This window comes from Bufo gargarizans, chromosome 1, assembly GCF_014858855.1.
Source record: "Bufo gargarizans isolate SCDJY-AF-19 chromosome 1, ASM1485885v1, whole genome shotgun sequence".
NCBI classification, from domain to species: Eukaryota; Metazoa; Chordata; class Amphibia; order Anura; family Bufonidae; genus Bufo; species Bufo gargarizans.
This window is the reverse complement of record NC_058080.1, coordinates 687,464,807-687,482,533: the sequence shown is the minus strand read 5'-3', so window position 1 is coordinate 687,482,533 and position 17,727 is coordinate 687,464,807. Positions and strand designations below refer to the sequence as shown.

At 43.3% G+C, this 17,727-nt stretch overlaps 1 protein-coding gene across 7 annotated transcripts in view; it reads right to left on the bottom strand.

The window, feature by feature from the left end:
* Positions 1-17,727, bottom strand: part of GHR (growth hormone receptor) — a 399,721-nt gene that overhangs the window by 13,323 nt on the left and 368,671 nt on the right. For all 7 annotated transcript variants that reach the window (XM_044276187.1, XM_044276188.1, XM_044276184.1 and 4 more), the window contains 3 exons: positions 11,709-11,832; positions 9,516-9,673; positions 5,488-5,666 (listed from right to left, as the gene is read on the bottom strand). In XM_044276187.1, coding sequence (XP_044132122.1) covers positions 5,488-5,666; positions 9,516-9,673; positions 11,709-11,832 — 461 coding nt within the window. The remainder of the gene's footprint in view (positions 1-5,487; positions 5,667-9,515; positions 9,674-11,708; positions 11,833-17,727) is intronic.

Below are 17,727 nucleotides of genomic sequence, written 5' to 3'. Positions count from 1 at the left end.
GGGAGTCGGACTGTTTTACCCGATTACACTTCCATAAGCCTGGGCTCCGAGAGGAGACCTCCAGCTTGTCTGTATCACCTTCCCTTCGGAAATGGCAGAGGGTCAAAGTCGGACTGTTTTACCCGATTACACTTCCATAAGCCTGGGCACATTTTTTGCAAAGTCCCCCTCTTCCATGGAAGTTCCACCCAGCTGCTTCCCTTGGAGCTAGGAGGCCCAGACTCGCAGGGCTTGTAGAGGGGGACTTGGGCTCCAAGAGGAGACCTCCAGCTTGTCTGTACCACCTTCCCTTCGGCGGGGGCCTGCTGTACTAACATGTAATGAAGCGCTGTGACAGGGCCCGGCACGAAGTACAGTGACAATGCCGGGCCCCGTCAGGGTGCTCCATTACATGTTTAATATGAGGCAAGGTGGGGGAGGTTTGCGCAGAGGGGGGGGGGGGGGAGGTGGAGGAAGAGGGGGGCACATAATCTGGCATAACCACTGTAGGGGGGCACATATCTGGCATAACTACTGTGAGGGGGGCACATATAAAGGCATAACTATGAGAGGGCACATATGAAGGCATAACTACTGTGAGGGGGGGCACATAATCTGGCATAACCACTGTGAGGGGGGGCACATAATCTGGCATAACCACTGTAAGGGGCACATAATCTGGCATAACCACTGTGAGGGGCACATAATCGGGCATAACCACTGTAAGGGGGCACATATCTGGTCATAACTACTGTGAGGGGCACATAATCTGGCATAACTACTGTGAGGGGGCACATATCTGGCCATATCCACTGTGAGGGGCACATATCTGGGCATGACCACTGTGAGCGGGCACATATCTGGGCATGACCACTGTGAGCGGGCACATATCTGGGCATGACCACTGTGAGCGGGCACATATCTGGGCATGACCACTGTGAGCGGGCACATATCTGGGCATATCCACTGAGAGGGGCACATATCTGGGCATAACTACTGTGAGGTGGCACATATCTGGCCTAAATACCGTGAGGGGGCACATATTTGGCATAACTACTGTGAGGGGCACATATCTGGGCATAAATCCTGTGACAGGAACAAAGGTGGGCATAACTGCTGTGAGGGGCTACAAGAAGGACATAACTTTTGTGAAGGGACCACAAGGTGGGCTTAATTACTGTGAAAGGCCACAAGATGGGCATTAGTACTGTGAGGGGCCACAATGTGGACATTAGTACTGTGTGGTAGCACTTAGGGGAAATGTCCTAAATTACCCTGCTATACATTGGTATAGCTCAGTCTACCAGGCCAGCACAGCGCCCCCTGCTGGTAGTTTCACAGGGGCAGTCACCATCCCTTCCTTATGTGATTAATCTTTTTTTCTCTATCACCACAGGGACCTGGTTCTGGATCCAGCAGACATCACGCCGACGCCAGCGACACCCTGGATTAGGTAGGACCAGATTTTATTAGGACTGGGTCAGTGTAGCCATGCATTGGGCTTAGGGCTCTTTTAACACGAGCGGATCCCGTGTGGCTAATCTGCTGTGTGAAAGAGAGCCAAGCCCCGCTCTGGACAGCAGAGACATGGAGCAGTAACATGATTGATAATGCTCTTTGCCTCTCTATGATCGTTTTGCTACAAAATCACGGTGACAACTTTATCTCACTGTGATTTTGTAATAAAAAGGTCACAGAGAGGCACGGAGCATTATCAATCATGTTACTGCTCCGTGTCTCTGCTGTCCGGAATGGGGCTTGGCCCTCATTCACGCAGCGGACTAGCCGCACGGGAAAGAGCCATTAGTAAGAAAATCTGCCGCTTCTTTGTAAAAATCCAAAGTTTGCACTGGGGCCCATAGCACTCTAGTTACCCCACTGTCTAAATTTATGTTATCTCAGAGACCTGCCGCCCCGACTATGTCTATAGAAGACTCTTTAGATATTGTAGTGTGTCATAAATCCCGGGGACAAATTCAGTCCAGTATTCAAAGTGTCAAGCAGTGTTATAAATTTGTATTCCCAAATTCATCTAGCTCTTTGGGATTTGAAGTTACCTTTTAATATGAGAATTTTCATGTGTTCTTCATTGTGTCCTGGGCTACAGAAATGCTTAGCCACAGGAAAGTGTAGCTTCTTCTCTTTAATTGTGTGGCGGTGGGACCTCATCCTTGCATTGAGTCTCTGTCCTGTTTCTCCAACGTAGAGGCCTCCAACAGGACATTTAGTGCAGAGAATCAGATAAACAACATTAGATGTAGAACAAGTGAATGTCCCAGGGATTTTATAGTCCTGCTGTGTGTTGGGGATCCGGATCTTATCTGTTGTCATTATATGGGAACAGGTTTTGCATCTTCTTATATTACAGGGATGGGTTCCTTTTTCTGTGGTACATGACCTTGAACTTGATCTGATCAGAATATTCCTTAGATTTGGAGATTGTCGGTAAGCTAGTAAGGGGGATCTGGGAAGATTGTTTTTAGTCGATCATCCTTACGTAGGACATGTCATTTTTTGGCAGTTTTCTTCAGTACCTCTAGTTGTGAGTTGTAGGTCACAACCAGAGGAACACGCTGGTTCTCTTTCTTTTCATCGTATTGGAGAAGTTGACTTCTGGGGATCTTGGTGGCTCTTGTGATCTAATCTTTAATTGAAGCTGGATGATAGCCCTGGTGTAAAAATGTCCTTTTCAGATATTGTAAATGTTCATCCCTGTCTGATGGGCTGGAACAGATTCAGTTATATCTGATTGCTTGACTATAGATGATGGATTTTTTAATATGTTTGGGGTGAAAGCTGTCCCATTTTAGGTATGTAGGCTGATCAATAGTTTTTCGATACAGGGATGTCTGTATTGAGCAGTCTTGAAGTTGTATGGTGGTGTCCAGAAAGCTGACTTCTGTGTGTGAACAGTTGAGGGTCAGGTTTATCGTGGGCGTTGTTAGGTCAAAACATTCGGGGCTTGAGCCCCTGATGTTTTGTCCAGTACCCCGAATGTTATGCTGGCCTGGTAGCATTTTTTTTATTTGGCTATTCCAGGGCCCTTTAATATTGATTGGACCTGGGAAACCCACCACAGATCATCCCCCCACCCCCCTTGTACTTGTGCCGCTGATCCGCTACTTGCTGGCTGCGCGGACATGAGTTCAGTCACTTCGGTGCGCAATCCCGTCCTGCCGCGCGTGATCCCGGGAGACCCGCTGCGGGAGGTCACGGGTCTCGCGGGATCCTCATGCGCCGCAGGACGGGATTGTGCACCGAAGTGACTGAACTCATGCCCGCACAGCCCGCAAGTAGCGGATCAGTGGAACTTTAACTCCTCTGCAGGGATCTGGGCTGTGGGGATTTGCTCTGGTAGACAGGCTTGTGGACGCTGTACAGAGGCAATGACAACGTCTTTAACTTAAACAGAGCTGTGTTTTATTCCCATATAAGTAAAGTGACAACAAAAAGGCAGTTTCGAGGAAAAACAGTCACCTTGAGTCTAATGTTTGTTTACACTAGGCTGCAGCACATAAGTCCTTGGGTGAAGCAGAAGTCCACGTGCTTTTTCCCAAACAATATAGCAGGCCTTAGTCCCGGCCCAAACTCTCAGGCTCCAACACCCAGACTGACAAAGCTCCAGTATCATATGGAGGATAATCCACACAGCTGAGCCTGTTGGCTGGGTTTTTATCCCAAACCCAAAACCCGGCCTGGAACGTGTGGAACAGCCACCCACCCTGCACTTTGGCTGCTCCCAGTAAGAGCCGGCCCAGATCGGCTTTACAGCCACACTAAATAATCAATTTAACAATTTGACACTTAAAATTACCGGCTCTTACCTCACCGAGGCCAGGAACCTCGGTGACACATATCTTCCGCCAATGACGGCCCCTTGCGCTTTCCTACAGGGCTTTCATGCAAGGAAGCCAGTCCATCTTGGAATAGTCCCAATGTGATTGGGAGCTGACCCACAGGGATGAGAAATGCTGGTGCTGAATACAGAGGTTAGGGCAAAAAGGAAACAGGACAAGGGCAGAGTTTGATCCAAGGTTTGGGCAGGCAGCAAACGAACAATACGGTTAACAGGTTACAGTCAGGACACACAGCGGAGGGTCAGATTTGATAAACAGGCAGAGGTCTGTAGATGAGCAGACAAACAGCACAACTTCACTGGTAACTAGCAAGTTAGGAAATCTAAAGCTCAGTCAGTCTCTCATAGGGAAAGATGCTTTAAATACCATAAGGTCACCATTCATTGACTGAAGAAAACTAGGGTGCGTGATGGCCCTTGATGAGCCAGAAGAGTCCTTCACAGAGAAGCACAGGTTGTGGACTGCAGAAGACACATGGGATGCCGACAGCTGGTGGGCAGCAGAGGGTAAGTGGGTCCAGATAGCTGGGACAGAAAATGAAGTGGGGTGAGTCATGTGGTGCCTGCCTGGATGAAGGGGACAGCGGTGAGCACAGGCTGCCATCACAACAACCAAGAAACCAAAAGGATAAAAAAATGAGAGAACCAGAAGAAGAAAAAGCTCCATCTCCAACTCAGATAAGGGTTTTATGTACTATAACGTCTATGAAGCAGCAGAAAGGTTTGAGACTGTTTTCGAATATACAGTAAATTTACCCTATAGGAAAGTCTTGATTAGTGTTGTTGAGCCGATCTGAATTTCAGGGTGAATTCGATTAGTCTTAAAGCCAAATTTCCTCGTGCTTCGTGGTTGCAAATCGATTTAACCTGAAATAGTGTAAAAAAAACATCTTGCTTGAAGATCTCGGCCGAAATCCTATGCACGTTGAAGTATAATTTTACCACCCTGGCCGGCATACTGAGGTAATCTCAGGCCGCGGAAGATTTTGCCCCAGATCTTCAAGCCAGATGGCAGTGGCCAGCGCGTTGCGAGCAAATGGACCAGGTAGATAAGTATAATTTTTTAGTTTTTTTACACTATTTCAGGTTAAATCGGTTTGGAATCACGAAGCACTTTTAATTTAATTTTACACCGTGTTATGTGTATCAGATGCCACGATCATGTATGAACGCGGCATCTGAGGGGTACAATTACCAGTCATTGCACCCACTACTTACAAAGAAATGCGCTTCGTGATGAAGTAATTAGTCACAAAGCGAATTTTTTGGTAAAATTCTGTGAAGCAGCAGAATCGAATTTTTCAACACTTCGCTCATCTCTAGTCTTGATCTACTTAGTTTTGGCATGAGATGCTCCAAAATGATTAGGAGGCGCATATTTTGGCAGGTCTGTGCGCCAGACTGTGAAGTCTATTCCAGCTCGCAGCTGGTGTAGATTTCCGATGTTACTTTCGTTAGAATACTGGTGCAAGTAATCTTACATGGGTCTGGCCATGTACATCCTACCCCCACACTTTTTACAAAAGTAGTGAACGCAGCATGGATACTCACTGAAGTCAGTGGGCGCCATGCCTTACTTACAGTCGTGTGCATGAGGTGTTACTCATAGGTGTTCATACTACTTAAAACAAGAATTATGAACCAGTTCTTACCGCCTTCCACTGCGTTTCATTGACCACTTTGAGTTGTATTTCATATTCCAATGATATCCATCCGCTTTTAACATCAGCTGATGCCGGATGATCCCACGTTAATTCAATGTCCATGCGTAAACGGGTGGCACTGACATTGAGAACCGTCCAGTTCAGAGCAATGGGTGGATCTGGTCTCACTGACAAAACACAATGAAAGCCTGCATAAGTATACAGCTTAACAGATCCCTGAAACTGCATTCACTTCTTATCCTTGTAGCTCTCAGCTATACTCATCACTATTAACCCCCCCAACAAAAAAAAGAAAAAGAAAAAAAATTGTTGCAAAAACAATAACTGTTACCTGTCAGAATTTGGATTTGTATAACATAGAGGGCATAAAAAGTGACAATTTTTTTTTTTTGGTGCATGGGGGTTTTAAAGCAATATTTTTTGTGTTTGGATACTCAAATACATTTTGTGCATTTTTGGTAATACATAGGGCTTTATTTTTATGTGTAAAAAGCATACAAAAAGAATCCCCTCAGGACACTGCAGGTGCACAGACAACTGGAGTTAGGAAATATGTAATGGGAAACGTGAAGTCCAATACATGGTGTCTCTGTTAAAACATTATCATTTAATAAAGCCTGTTAAAAAAAAAAAAAGAAATCACATTCCATGAGTACTACAGTACTACGGGATCAGTCTATACGTTTCGAACTAGATCGTTCTTAATTAGGGATGAGCGAATCGACTTCGGATGAAACATCCAAAGTCGATTCGCATAAGGCTTCGTTCCAATACTGTACGGAGAAGGAGCTCTGTACAGTATTAGAATGTATTGGCTCCGATGAGCCGAAGTTATTGCTTCGCGAAGTCTTGCGAGACTTCAGGTAATAACTTCATAAATTAATTTGTACTGTAAAAAAACATTTCCCAAACTTGGGTTTGGTTCCTACCACTGCAGCTGCAGTATCCAGGCATTGTCTAAATATTCATTCATTATGGTGATTTTGATGAGGCCTCATGCACACGACTGTTTCATTCTGTGTCCGTTGTTCCGTTTTTCGTGATTTTCTGCGGACCCATTGACTTTCAATGGGTCTGTTGAAAACTCGACTAATGCACAGTTTGTCATCCGAGTCCGTGATCCGTGGTTCCAGTCCGTCAAAAAAATATAACCTGTCCTATTTTTTTCACGGAAAAGGTTCGTGGACCCATTCAAGTCAATGGGTCAGTGAAAAAACGCGAAGGTACACAAGATTGTTATCCGCATCCGCGCGTCCGTTTTTTTTGCATGGCAAACTTGACTTAGACTTTTTTTTACTTTGTCTGGTGATCCTCCAAAAATAAAGGAAGACACACGGAAACAAAAACGGAAACGGATCACGGAACAAGGGAACCCCATTTTGCGAAACGGAACACAACAACGGTCGTGTGCATGAGGCCTTACTCTTTTACATTTTCTGATCATGTGGATATTGATTTGACCTTTACGATTGGTGATTATTATGGAGCTATTTATTTATTATGATATATTTGTAATCTTTTTCTTATGAATTCATGTATATATTTTATACTTATTATATATTCGATTTATTTCATGCACATTTTCATGAATTCTTTTGTGAATTATTTAATTTTTTAATGAACTTTTTCATGAATTTTTCTATAAATTTATTGGCCAATAAATCATGTTTAGGGTATTTTAATTATGTATTTAACATTTTTCAGTATTATTTATTATTTTCTTTATTTTTAATCATGCTTGAATAATTCTTTGTTTATCATGTTAGATATATCATTCATCTTACTTCATATTATGCATGGTTATACTTGTTTGCTATGGGATATTTTTATAATTATCTCTAATTACAGTTTATTCGTTCATTATATACACTTTCTTCTTTTCCATTTTTGTTGTATCACCATTTCTCACATCACATTTGTTTCTATAGTGGAGCGCACTTGCGTTCTATTAGTCTATCACATGCCTGACCCCACATTACTTGCATCGTGGGACTTCCTTTCCATGATTACATGAACCCACATCTTTGCATACTGCTTTTGGAACGCACTGCGTTCCACTGAGTGGATGTTTCACTGCTTTCACATTACTTGCATCGCAGGACTTTCTTTCCGCGATCACATGCACCCACATCCCAGCATCCTGCTTGTGGAGAGCACTGCGTTGCACTAACAGGATGTTTCACTGCTTCATGTGACCTCACGATCACATGATTCTCTTCACTCTCTTCACAGTGCTACCGGCGCACGCGCTGTGGGTTGTTATAGATGCCAAAGGTGCAATAGGCTTTCATCTTACTCAGCTGATCTTCTTTTTGCAGGTGACATGCGTAGATTTTTTATAATGGTTCATTATTTATACATAAAAAGGACCCTAGGGCATACAGGCAATCACCCCTTAGGAAGCCGGACATTACCGGCGATACGCGTGGAGCGTCAGTGTTTTTTCTAGGCCCACCTGGATAGTCCAGAGCTTGCATTTCACATGTCATTTATGTATTAGGTGCTCTGATGCTACAGTATCATTTATTATTTATTTATTGTACATTTTAGGCTACATCTTTGCCTTTCTTATTGTCACTCAGGACTATATATATATTGTGCCCATACTTGTGGCTTTTGGCTGTGTTGGTGTCTGGTCTTATTTTGTTCCAGCACATGGCATATTGTATACAATTTTTAACTTTGTCTGTGTGTCTTTTGTAGTCTAATAAAATTAATACATTGGTTTTGATACTGAGCGGATGTGCACTTTATTGGGTTTTTCTTGGGCCATGCGGCCCTGTTTTAAATCATATACTATTTGGAGGGCCAAACAGAGCTCAAGGTACCTCAATATAACCTGAAATATAGGACACCAGTGATGGCGACATAGTATACTTGTCACGGTCCCTCCAATGACAGAGGCGAGAAGATCTGAGAGACTAGCGGCACGTGAGGGTATCTGACAGTCTCTCTGTTTTCTCCTTGCAGTGTTGATGTGTGGTAATGACCACACCTCTTGTCAGGTGTAGCTTGTGGTCATTACTGAGGCTCTATTTAGTTCTGACCCTGCTTACCATGCGGTTGATATTTCCTGCTGGAGTTGGTTGAGCTGGTGTGTTGTTCCTTTGGATCTCCTGCTCCTCCATCCTTCTTTAAGCTAAGTGCACTTGGCTTTGCATTTTGTTGTTCTCTTGTGTTTGTTGTTCTCTAGGCCTCAGGGAGATGCTGGTTCCTTCATCTGGGAAAGAACCAGTAGTCTCATTCCCTGCCACCACTCCTGGGCTTAGGTTCCGGTGTAGGAGTATTCCCACCTTCAGAGTCTACTCATATTGGCAGGAGTCAGGGAGAGGTCTAGGGATTCCTAGGAGGTCACCATTCCTCTCCCTTAGCTTTGAGGCCTAGACTTTGGTCAGTTTCCTTATGTGTGTTATCTGGTGTTTTCCGCTCCCCATTACCTGTGACAATACTACAATACTATCCTGTGCTTGAGCAGTCTGTGACCCCTGTTCTTTCTGACGGTGAAACTACATTTGAGCAGCCAACTACAGACAAGCATTTTTTTGCAGGGATGGTCGGGGGCCACAAAATGGCATTATGGGCCACATGTGGCCACCGGGTTGCAGGATATGCACCCTTGTGTTATGGTCATTTTCATGTAGGGGATATATAATTTATGGTCATCAGAGGCAGTGCTAGATGCTGTGCTCTGGGCTGATAGTGGTGTTCTTTAACTGTAATTTTTTTTAAATTTTTAGTTTTAGTTCTTTATTTCTTTGAAATACTTATCACATTTTTCACATTTATGGTTCCTCAATGGGGTTACAAATTAAAGAAAAAAGACTAGACAACTCCTTTAAGGAATTCTCAAATTGAGCTTAGCCCCATTATTTGGACATGGTCAGGACAGGTTTAAGTCTCTGTATTTACATAAAAATGGTTCCACTTTCTGACAGTAAGCAGAGATCTTGATCATATTGAGGAATTGAAATAAAACGTTTATGAGAAAGTAGCATTATTTATACATTAATACTTACCAATATCATCGACTGTAAAGGAATATTCGTCAAAGGTGACATTTTCACTAACAAGACGGACTAGGTATCTCACCCAAACAGAGGTGTGCTCTTTACTGAAGTAGCAGCTATTTTTTCCAGCAGACACATTATCTGGACAGTCGGTCCAATATATGCCACTAAACGCAAGAAAAAAATAATATATATGTTCATTTCAATGGTACATTTAGTAAAATACAAGTCACTTCTTTATCCAGCATATGCACCTATGGTACGCAGGTAATACTGTGCAAGGCAATACTGAAGCTAAACTGTAGCCATATTCTGCCCGAGATTAGCCTAACAGACACTATGGAGCTCGTAATACATCTAAGGGTGCATTCACAAGACCACGTGTATTTTGCAGATCCGTGTTTTGCATCAGTGTGACGTCCATCTTGCATCAATTTTTTTGTGGGCCCATTGTAATAATGCCTTTTCTTGTCCGCACAATGGACAAGAATAATACATGTTCTATCTGTCCGTGTTATTTGCGGGCCCACTGAAATGAAGGGGTCTGCATCCAATCTTGAAAAAAATGCGGGTCGCATACGGATAAAACATACGGTTGTGTGAATGGGGCCTTAAAGGCACAAATATGTCAGAAAATAAAGTGGTTGTAGTTTATTAACTACTGTGCATGTCCATCACAGATAAAAACGTTCTGTATTACTAACAAGTAAAAAGAGATGATTTCAATGACAGATTTACCATCTTACTGGACAGGTCATGACAAACTAGACATGTTTTGCTGCTTATTATGTATATATTTTTTCCCTTTTTCTTGAAAGATTGACATTATTTTCAGTGGAATATACCTTTATCTTCCAGAATATATATAATTGATAAAAATAATAAAAAATAAAATCCACAGCCTACAAGAGCTATAGGCAGAATGTTGGTTTCCATACACAGCAGTCTGTAGTATTTTCTTCTCTCTGCTTGATTCCAGTGACATAACTACATTAAAGCGACCTTCAGATTCAAGAAAATAAAATCACATTAACTGGGGAACGGCCAGAACCCTTAAGGTACCTTTACAGGGGACGATGTATAAGCAGATTGTTGGTAAGGAAGCGTCACTGTTTCTGACTTTTTAAGCATCAACTGCAACAAATTTAGTCAAAAGTGGCATCTCTATGCCATCCTTGCCACTTTCTGAAAAGGTGGTGTGGAGAGGGTGTAGAGTAGGAGGGGCCATAGATTTTATTCTTGCACACAGCCTGCTGGACGATGCACCTAATATATGACTCCAGCTTCTTGTCATAAATCGGCGCATTGTCCGGCAGAACAGATTTCAAAGACCGGATACGATTCGCCCTCTTCTGCTTGTCCAGCTCTGTTCTTGGATTGGCCAGCACTGTTCACATGAGCAGTGCTGTTCAATCCAAGGGCTACCAAATTCACAGCATGCATTGTTTAGTCTAAGAAGTGGAGTGGCAATCTTGGATGGTAGAAGAGGAGTACGAGAAATTATGGATTCTGCAGCCAAAAAAGATGAAAAAAAAATGTCACCAGGTAAGTGCTAATATGATTTTTTTCTTGAACTGGAGGGTTGCTTTAAGAAATTACTATGTATAAAATGCCCCCATATAATAATGGTTCATGCTCATTGAAGGGGAACTTACACTTATAGGGAATCTGTCAGCATGACCAACCCTATTAAACTGGGCATTCTTTCTGGTAGGATTGATCATGCTTATTAAAAAGATACCTTTGTTATGTCTGTAGGTAGAACTACTGCTGAGATATCAGCATTTTTAGTTATATAAAATGAGCTGGTTTGAGTACAAGGGACTGGTCGGAGCCCTTGGAGCACCACTTTTGTAACACCCGTCTGCTATAGGCACTCCCCCCTCTCCCTTTTCTTGCTTGACTAGCCCTTTCAGTCAACTGCCCAGCTCAGAGGTGTTTAAAGAATGGTACTCCAAGGGCTCCAGCCAGCCCTTCGGTGCTTGAACCAGCCTTTTTCCATATTACTAAAAACGCAGATATCTCAGCAACGGTTCTACCTACAGACATAACAAAAGGTATTGTTTTAATCAGCATAATTAACCCTACCAGGCAGCATGGTTTAAAATGATTGCTCAAGCTGACAGATGCTCTTTAAAAACACACAATATTAAAACATCTAAAAACTACTAAAAACAACAAAAAGTTTAAAAGGAAGCATACGGTTTAATATACTGCAGTTTTAGTGAGCCAGATAAGTTCTGAAAATTTCCATAAGTCCAATGACATGTGAATGTTTCCTGCTGTGGTGAGCGGCATAGTGTGATACTGGGCCATCCGCCAGGATCTATAAAATAAGAAACCAAAGTATATAAAAATCTAGAAAACTAGAATAAATATTTATTCGATTTCCGCACAACAGTGTGGTGATCATGACAAGCTTCAATCCCAACCCATAGACATTCCAAAGGAACCACAGTTGATCCACAGCAAGGCAAAATCAATAACATGGTTCAACAGAGTAAAAGATTCTTTGACCTACTGGTAATCCAACAGATCACTGGGTCAACATTCTATTATTAAAGGGGTTGAGTCAATTTCTAAAGTTATCCCGATATCCACAGGATAGAGCATAACCATCTCATTGGTGGGACTCCCGAGTCCTGGGACCTCCAATGATCACGACAATAGGGTCCTGACCCGTTCCCTTGCCAGAATTAAACAGCAGGTCACCCTTGACTGCTGCCTCTCTATTCATCTGAATGGGAATGCCATAGACAGCTGGGTGCTTAACTTGGCTATCTCTGGCAGTCCTATCGAAAATGAAGCAGAAAAGGTCATGTGCGACCTGCTGGGCCATTCATTTTAGAGAATGGGACTCCATTCTTGTCCAACCACTGAGAGCCTACTGATCAGATGGTTATTCCTTATATTGTGATTAGGGGATACATTTAGAGCCTGGCAGAACCTCTTTAATCAGTTACAATTTAGGGTATTCTGGCCATTGTGCCCACATTGGCCTTTGAAATCACGGGTACGGCAGCTGGTATATGATCAACTGTTGGGCAACACGTTTCATCTATCCAAGTTATACATTAAAATATATTTTCTTTCTCTAGGCACAACAGTTAGGCACAACATGATAAACAAAAATCACAGAAAAGAGAAAAAACAAAGATAAAAACATCCTGCACGATATGATAAATAAATACCCGGATGTCCCTGGCTACATTTATTTAAAAAAAATCACAGAAAAAAAAGATAATAATGCAACAAAATAGATGCGAGCATTATATATGGACTAAGCCCTCACTCTGATGTAATAAAATCTGAGACTATTAGCCTGCCCCTGTGCCCCCAATCTAATATATAAAGCTGAGTGTATGTCTGTGTGTATGTATGTCCACTAAAGGAATTCGCACCGTCGCATTTACAATCACTAAATTTGGCACACAGGTACATCGGGTGTCCGGGAAGGTTTTAGACCAGGTCTCAGCTCTCTAGGACGTACCATTACTGAGATATTCCAAAAAAAATCATTAGCCAATAGAAGCTTGGTCCTTATCAGCCAATAGAAGCTCGCAGGCCGTTATCCTCCACATAAACAGTTTTACTCCAGGTTTTCATAACAACCCAGCCATTTATCTTCACTGCTGTAGGTGAGCCTTAAAGGAAATCTGTCACCAGGATAATTACTATTGAAGTAAAGCCATGGTCTAATAACACTTAGTACCTTTTTTCAAGACGTGCCTTTGTTCCAGCAATAGATGTTTTTATCCTCTGAAAATCCAGTTTATATGGTATTCAAATGAGCCAGTAAGGTGCCCAGAGGGGGGTCACTCTTGCAGGAAGGAGCCCAGACATGCCCCCTGCCACAATGTGTCCACCCTCAAAAGACAAACTCAAAACCCCGCCCCCAGGTCCAGTTTAGCCACACCCCAATCCGTTTAGACCATGCCAACTCCTCAGCCGACAGGGATTGAAAAAATGACGGTAAAAATCAACTTCTGTCAGCTGCAGGGTTGGGAGGAGGGTGACTTTCTCCCTGCAGCTCACACTCAGACAGCATAGTGCTGCTGTCTGAGAGTGAGCTGTTCAAAAGGACATTCTTGTGTCTGTCCAGGCCCTACACCAGACGGAGGATAGGGAGTCTAAAAGCCAGTCTGTCCGGCCTAAAACTGGACCTCTGGCCACCCTAGGGGCAGGCTGCTGTGGAGGTCACAGTTAAGGGGATAGTCCACTATGGAGGTCAGTGTTAAGGGGCAGATTGCTGTAAAGGCCACTGTTAAGGGGGCGGGCCCCTGTGGAGGTCACTGTCAAGGGGGTGGTGTGCTGTGAAACTCACTGTTAAAGGGGAAGGTAGTGTTAAGGGGTGGGGGGGCTGTGGAGGTCACTGTTAAGGGGCGGGGTGCTGTAGATGTCACTGCTATAGTGGATAGTGTTGATATCTTTTAACGACACACACAAACATTAAATGAAATAGATTAAATATACCCGAGCGAAGCCGGGTCCTTCAGCTAGTGCCCAATAAATATCAATATGATGATATTTTAAATTTGGAGCACAGCAGGGCAGGCTGCAGCAGACTAGGGTTGGAACGATACAAAAATTTTGATTCAATTTCGATACCATAAAAAAGTATTCCGATACTCGATACCATTCGATACCACATCAAAAAAAATAAAACATTGAAAAAGCGGTGTGTGCATTCCGCATTTTATGGAACGTCCGGCCCATAATAGAATAGTCCTATCCTATTTTTTGGGGGGACAAGTTGACTAAAAAAAATGGCACGGTTTTTATTTTTATTTTTTTCTGGTACGGCGCTCACCGCATAGGATTTTTTTTTTATATTTTAAAAGTTTGGACTTTTCGGATGTGGCGATATGTAATATATTTATTTATTTATCGTTTATATATTTTATATGTAAAATTGGGAAAGGGGGGATTTATACTTAGAACTCTATTAGGGTGAATAGGACTTCACACTCTCCCTGCTGCCCTGTGCATAGTACACACAGTAGCAGGGAGCTTACCATGGCAGCCAGGGCTTCAGTAGAATCCTGGCTGCCACGGTAACCGATCGGAGTCCCAGGATTACACTGCTGTGGCTCTGATCAGAAATATGCCACTGCCACCAATGAGGAAAAGGGAAGGAGACCCTGTGGCCACTTCCACCAATTATTTAATACTGGGGGGTACGCACTGCGCCACCAATGACTTTTATACGGGGGGGGGGGGGGTGGTGCACTGCGTCACCAATGACTTTAATACTGGGGGGGGGGAAAGGAGAGAGTGCACTGCGCCATCAATGTTCAGTGGCAGTTAACCCCTCAGCTGTGGCACCTTAGGGGTTAACTGCCGCGGATCGCAGCTCCCTGTCAGAGGTCGGGTGCCGGCTATGTGATTCTGCCGCCGCACCCGCCTCCTGTATCTGTATTAAAGGTTAATTATCATTGGTGACACAGTGGCCACAGTCCCTCCCCTCCTCTGCGCACTCTCCCCTCATTGGCGGCGGCAGCAGCACAGTTGGGAGGGAGGGACTGCTTCCTTCTCCCCTGTGCTGCTGAGGGAACATGGAGCGCGCTGAGAGCAGCACGCTCTGTGTTCTGTGATACTAGGCAGGGTGATGTTTAAAGGGACCGCGACTACCGCAATTATGAAGTGAGGAAATGAGTGGGCCCCCTAAGGAACAGTGGGCCCCGGAACTTGCCCGGGTATGCCGGGTGCTGACGCTGGTCCTGATCGTACTGATTGGTATCCTGTGTCTACAATTACTTACTCTGAATTTTATTGAAATCACCAATTTCAAAAGGGAGAGGTGACATTATATGAACATAAATGTTACAAGCAGGCCGCGCAGGGTCTAATATATAAAATAACAATGAGGCTATTTGATATCAACAACACATACATTAAGCATACTGTCATCAATTAATGAATAGACATATTAATGCATATGTATATATCTTGCTGCATGTGTCTATGATGATGAAAACCAGCAATACTCAATGGTCCGTGCAACCAAATGCCAGTGCTAATACCTACTTAGTGGCCCTAAGTCTAGAACATTGGAAAATATCGCCATTCAGCAAAACAACAACATGGGGAGTGACAGAAGGAGAGGAGGAAGGAGGGTGGAAAGAAAGGGTGGTGGGGAAAAAAACATTGTCGAAAGATGCTAATATAAAAGTAAAAGAACGTGGACCTGAGCTAGAAGACCTAAAATAGACCTTGAATACTACAGACCCTCGCTACTCTCCTAACAAGTTAATAAACTCAGGCGAATCCAAAAACTGAAGTAAAGGGTCACAACTCCGTGCTAGAGATTCAGCCCTTTCTTGCTCAATTGCAATCAACTCTTCCATACGCAGTATAAATCTTAGCTCTCTTGCCCACTCAAGCAAAGTGGGTGGAGGACTGAACTTCCAATGTCTGGGAATAACCATCCTGGCAGCGGACAGGAAATATCGCAGAACCCCTTTCTTGATCTGGGCAAGAGAGTCGGGAATCAGGGATAAAAGGGTAAGTTGTGGAGTATTCGGGATTGTCCTGCTTTAATACTTTGCATAGATCTGTAAGATACGTTCCCAAAACAAATGGATTTTCGGACAGCTCCACCAAATATGCAACAAGGAACCCCTATCATTCTCGCATCTCCAGCACTTATCTGACACTGTAGGGAACATCTGATGTATTTTAGTAGGACAGTAGTACCACCGTGAGAGAATTTAGTAATTATTTTCCTTAACCTGTGACGCCAGTGAAATTCCATGGGAGAACGTACACATCTTCTCCACCTCCTCCCCCGTGAACCTGACCTGCAAATCAGTTTCCCATCTATCAAAGAATGATGCCCTTTCTCCACTATGTAAATCCAAGAGCACTCTGTATAGTGCGGACAGGGTACCTTCAATTATGCCCTGTTGTAGATATAGTCTATCAAAATCTGTCATTGGACTCACCATTCCTCCAGAGAATGTGGTTCCAAAAAAGGAAGTTAATTGAGCATATCCCAACCAGGAAGCCATGCTGAATGCTGTGTTTTGACGTAGATTTTCAAAGGAGGATAATGACCCACCTGACAGGACATCCCTAATTCTCATTAAATCATTATGTGTGGTTTTGATGAGAAAGGATGATAGAATCATGCCCAGTATAAACGCTGGATTCTCATGAAGTGGGGTCATAGGACCTGGTCTGAAGGTGATTTGGGACTTGGAAATCCATTCCTCCCAGATCACAAGAGCATGTCGTACAAGGAACGAGAATTCCTCTTGAGGGGGTCTGTCCTTTGTATTTAGCCAGGGTACGCTTTGAAGAGAGAGAGGCGATAAAGATTGTTCCAGAGTGACCCAGGGTTTCTTTAAGCCTTTATGTCTCCAGTCTAAAAGCCTAACAAGCACTGCAGCTTCATGATAAAGGCGAATATCCGGTAATCCAAACCCCCCAAGGGATTTATGTTTGATCAGGTCTTTTTTATTCAATCTAGGTTTACTAGTGTGCCAAATAAACCTATTGAGGGCCCTTTGAATCTCTAAGAAATATTTTTTGGGTACATGTATAGGTATAGTTTGAAAAAGGTATAAAAACCTCAGCAAAATATCCATTTTGACAGTGTTCATACGACCAAACCAAGAAAGGTGTTTAAGTTTATATGTCTGTAATTCCTCAAGGGTTCTTTTTTGTAGCGGTAAGTAATTTAAGGGGAATAACTGATGTAGCTGTGCTGGGACCTGAATGCCTAAGTATGATAGGCTACTAGTTTTCCAGGGGAAGTTGTGCTTGAGAGATTCTGTCGCCTCTTGAGAGAGAGAGAAATATTTAACATTTCAGTCTTATCCATGTTCACCTTAAAGTTGCTAAGATGGCTAAATCTTTTGAACTCCTTGAGCAGGGACGGAATGGAAGTATGGGGAGAGGTTACATACAGAAGGAGGTCATCTGCAAAAAGTGCAAGCTTATGATGTAACTTGGGAGTTTCTATTCCCCTGATGTTCGGATTGTTCCTTATTGCCTCTGCCAAATGTTCCATTGACAGGACATATAGGAGAGGACTGTGTCTACAATTATAGCCATAATAAATGCAATTGCCACATGTTCGGTTTGGGTCGAGAGTAGTCCCTCAGAATAATTTCCTCTGGTGGATCAAAGGAAACCCAACCTGACACAATGGGCCCCTCTCAGGGATATAGATGTAAAAACAATTGGTTGATAAAACAAAAATGTGCTTGTAATCAGG